The sequence below is a fragment of the Macrobrachium rosenbergii genome, chromosome 56 (genome assembly GCF_040412425.1).
Source record: "Macrobrachium rosenbergii isolate ZJJX-2024 chromosome 56, ASM4041242v1, whole genome shotgun sequence".
Classification (NCBI taxonomy): Eukaryota; Metazoa; Arthropoda; class Malacostraca; order Decapoda; family Palaemonidae; genus Macrobrachium; species Macrobrachium rosenbergii.
In genome coordinates this window covers 39,686,664-39,691,663 of record NC_089796.1, presented here as the reverse complement: position 1 = coordinate 39,691,663, position 5,000 = coordinate 39,686,664, and the positions used below count along the sequence as shown (strand labels likewise).

The 5,000-nt window shown below is 35.5% G+C and overlaps 1 protein-coding gene across 1 annotated transcript in view; it reads left to right on the top strand.

Annotated features, from left to right (window-relative positions):
- sea (scheggia) overlaps nt 1–5,000 on the top strand; it is a 197,518-nt gene that overhangs the window by 86,549 nt on the left and 105,969 nt on the right. The window contains exons 3-4 of the mRNA XM_067100501.1: nt 362–585; nt 934–1,077. Coding sequence (XP_066956602.1) covers nt 362–585; nt 934–1,077 — 368 coding nt within the window. The remainder of the gene's footprint in view (nt 1–361; nt 586–933; nt 1,078–5,000) is intronic.

The following is a 5,000-nucleotide window of genomic DNA, read 5'->3' as shown; positions in this document are numbered from 1 at the left end:
ATTAAATCATTCAGTTGAATTTTTGTGTGTTTTATAAAAATTAGTGGTCTTCGTGTAGCAAATTTGACCCCTTCCAGGCTGTTTCTGCACAAACTAAGACATAATATGACAAATGAAAACATCACAAATGTCGTATTCAGTTTTATTAATTCTTAAAGTAAACTTGTATGACTGACACTAGAACACTCCAAACTACATGTCTGTGAATTCTGTGTAATTTTATTAGAAATGATAGCTTACATTGCCATATTAAAAGCTATACAAAGATAGAGAGATCATTTACTAAAGAAACTGCATTGTACTTTTGTTTGTAATTATTTGGTTTTGATATCTTCTTTAACAATCTCTTCTGTGTTGTTAGGTTTGGTGCTTTTGAAGTCCTTAAAAAACACAGTGTAGATGAACGAGGAAACCTTTCACCAGGAAAACGTTTACTCTGTGGGTTAGGAGCTGGCATTACTGAAGCAATTTTTGCTGTGACCCCAATGGAAACAGTCAAAGTGAAGTTCATTAATGATCAAAGATCAGCAAATCCTCGATTCCGTGGATTTTTCCACGGAGTAGGGGTGATCATTAAAGAGCAAGGCAAGTAAATTATCATAAGGCAGACGTGATTTATTTAGTAGGGAAATTTTTAATTCCTTGAGTCATTTTTTTCCTCATATGGCCAAAACCAGGAATCTAGGAGGTAATATTGCTTTTTGATATGACTGCACACCATATAAAACTATCATGGAACTACCAGTTCTACTGTAAAGCTTGCATTACCAGCTTTTTTTTTGTTTTACTTTAATACCAAGTATTATATGTTAATCTAATTTTATACAGCTTTCCATGGGCAATTTAATTATTTGAAATTATGAGGTACAAACAGGTGTTTCTGTTTCTAAAATACATTATAGAGGTTCTTTAAAATATTAAATTTGGTTACAGGCCTTCGGGGAACATACCAGGGTGTAACTGCAACAATCTTAAAGCAAGGAAGCAACCAAGCTATGCGTTTTTATGTGATGGAGACTTGCAAGGATGCATATAGAGGAGGAGATCCTACAAAGCCAGTTCCTAAATTGATTGTAGGTAAGTACAGTAGCCAGCTTTACATTTTTTTAACATACAGTTAAATTGGCAAATCAAGAAATATCTTGGTACCTAGATTCTAGGTATAGGTACCTCATAGATATATTTGTTTGCTTTTTCTAGTGGATTGTTGACTTGTATACATCATGGGTACTTTTTTAAGAATTGCAAGCATGTTATGTCTTGAGTAGAATCTTTTGAAGTAAATTAAATGAAATCCAAGAACTATTCTTATTGTATTTTTTGTCCCTAGATATAAGTACTATTTAGTTGTTCAGATTTGTGTTTGATTTTTTATGTTTGCATAATGTATGTATCTTGGACAGTGCAAATTGAAATTTTCATGAAAAATCTCGTTATTCAAAAATACACACTCAGTTGGCCCATTATATTGATGTTCCATTGCTCAATGGCATTTGAGGAACTAATTGCTGTTTATCAGAGCTCTTGCTTGATGACCTGTAGGTAAAACTTCAGCCTCTTAAGGTATCTAACTTGTTTAATGCTTAAGCTGTACTTCATAGATATTAACACCTAGGGGATATATTGATTGCTGTGTTTTTCTCCTCAAGTTCTCATTCTTTAACAAATCAGCTAATGGCACATCAAAGCTTTATGACCCTTCCAGCCACCAGTTGTAGATAACAAGCAATCTCTTGATGCATAGTGGAGGATTTAGCTTACAAAACTGATACACTTCTCATGCAAAGCCACAGTTACAGTTCTCTAGCAACTCATGCAATGAGAAATAAGACCCAAAATTAGTGTAGCCACCAAACCCTAAATCTCAACAGCGTAAACTCACCCAAAAAGTTGTGCGACATTTATCTCAAGGTCCAACCTCGATTCTTCCAGTGTTTACTGATCATCAAATAATGACTTAATCTTCTGTTATACAGTATTACGATCTCGCCTCGCAAGATCAACAGGTTCTTAAAAAAAAAACAAGGAATTCGGCTGAAATGACTGATGAGAGGTGAAAAACGAAGGGGGAAGGAGCAGAATACAAAAAAAGTGACCTTAATATTAATTTATTTACAAAAAGTTATATACATAGTATACAGTGAGTCAAGGTTCTGGGTGGCGAAAACACATGAAATAATCATTAACATAAATAACATTTAAAACAAGCAAATGAATCAAAACTTTTAAATAAGTCAATAGACAAATCAAACAATTTAGGAGCAATGTCACACAAAAGCTAAACACACCAGTATCATAACATCAAAAACAGATGGCTCAATAAAATAACACGAAGGCAGCATAATTACAGTAATACATAACTAGTATAATAAATGACACAATGGGGAGCATAATAACAAGTCAATCAGTAAAATAAACAAAAAACTCAAAATAGTCAGCATAATAATAATAACAATCTGAAACGGCATGACAGCAACACATAAAGTAAACGAGAACACTTCCCCAAACAATGAGGACCACAGTCCAATGCCGGATGATCAAGACAGAGCCGATACGACAACCACCTCGTCCTTATGGGAGTACTGACATCTTCCTTCAATACCGGATGTCCACGACAGAGTTGAAACAACAACCATCACGTCCATCGGTACTCTCCGCTGCTCTGCTGCCGAGACTCTGATTTCTCAGGTACGAATATCGGCTGCTGCTACCCCAACTGCTGACTCGCTGCTGCCCTGGACCATCGGTCGTTCCGCCCTCCAGGACCTGACTAACGAAGTCTGACGCCATTCAACAGACGTCAACTCGCCAGCAAGAAAAACAAAAACAAAGGCGGCAACAACCCACTAAGGGAACAATCGGCAAACGATTGTTCCTAACATACAGTTAGTAATGCATTTTTCTCTTATCTGCTGTTATACAGTTAAAAATGCATTTTTCTCTCTAGAATATTTGCAATCACACAGGTATTACAAAAAGAATCAAGAAATAAATTCATTTTAGGAAAGATGTACAAAACAATTTGAAAATTTTCATTAAAGATCCGTAGGCCAGAGTCAATGAGGAAACAAAAGTTTCAATCTAAAACTGAAACATGATTACTAACATGTAATATCTAATGATTGCTGTAGAAATAACATGATATCTAATAAATGCTGTAGAAATAACTTGAAAAAAGAAAGAAATGCTGTTTATCTTCCATAGGGTTTGTCAAAAATGAACTAGAAAAAAAATAATTTCCATAATCCTGTTTCTTACTTATGACTACACACTTGGTAGGAAAACTGAATTGCATAGATGGAAAAGAGGCAGCTTATAGCATCAACAAAATAGCTGTATGTAGATGGATAGATAGATAGACAGATAGAAGTTTATTGACCACAACATAATACTGTACAATTAAAATTACAGGCTCTTGGATATGGTCCAACAAAAATACATCAAAATGGACATATAAATTTTTAAAATCAAAAAGCACATCTAAACTAGAACACTTGAAGCCATGCTATATAATATTTTCAGCATATTTATTTTTATGATTAAAACTGTAAATGCAGCTAAATAAACGGAAACCTTAACTACAGCAACTTTCCTTGCAAAGCATAAAACTAAATGTATTCTATAAAAAACAAAAAACAAAAACAAATCATAACATCCAACATGCGGAACAACACCTTTTAACAATTCTCAGGACTTTTCTCATACATACGAAGACAAAATTAAACATATTATTTTACACTGTTCTCACTTATCAAGATGGTTCAAAAATATGTCCTCAATGCTTGTAAAATTATAATTATGCTGTATCTTCTGTCTTCTTGGGCAATGCTGCACCACATGTGCCTCTGTCTGTATGGCACCACAAGTACACAAACGCTCTTCCATCGGTAGATGGCCACAGCCCCTCCTTCTCCACCTACTGACCTCCACCACCAGGGAGTGAGATGAAAGTCTGAAGTGGGTGAATGAAATCCTCACGTGTCCGGGGATACTGTGCTTAACCAAGTAAATATCATGAACTGAGAGAGTTGTGTTGATATCTCGGTATGTTATTCTCCTAGATGATTCAGAATTCAAAATATTATGCTGCAGTGTCTCCACAGCAACTTTGACATCATCTACTCTTGCATTTATTAGTCCATGAAGATACGTTTCAGTGTTATGCCTTTCATTCAATATGGTGTTTATCACTAACATTAGAGGGTCATCATTCATTACAGACTGCTCACAGTACATTTTATTAAAGAACTTTCTTTGCCTACTCCGAATTTAGTCCTGTAAAGGTGGGTACCCTGATTCAATATAACAAACCGTTACAAGTAGTTTTTCTAACACCAAGTAGCAGTTTCAGTGCCCAATTCTAGTTTTATTATCGGCCTTAGATCAGCGTTCAGCCAAGACACACACCTGTACAGAATGGCAGACATTAAAGCAGCATCAAAGACTCTTCTTGACTATAAATGGGATGTCAAAAACAAATTTATTGACATGTGCCATCTTGTACTGGGCATGAGCCATAACTGAGGATGACATGGAGCCATCAGCAGTAAAAATTGAACCCAAATATGTGTACTGAGTGCACAGACACACTACAAGATCTTCAACCTCAATTGTTTCCTGATCCTGCTGTGTCCCATTGATAACAAAAAACTTAGTTTTAGCTGCGTTAATTTTCATACCATAATTATTACAATATTGTTTCATTAAAGATACTTCGTTTACAGTGCTTATTCTGCTTGTGGCAAGGACTGTGTCGTCCATCAAAACTAGCAAATGCAGCCAAAACAAAAAGTCATCAGGGTTACAATTTTCTTTAAAAAGCTTAATAAGGTCATTCATGTACAAAATAAGAAGTAAGCAGGATGTGAAACTCCCTGACAAACTCCAGCTGAAGCTGTCAGAATAGCTGTTCCAGTAATGCTGTTTGTTACTCTTGTGTACTGCAACAAGTGCTGCCAGCCCCACACCTCAAGCGCTTCAAGACCCTGAATAACATTTTT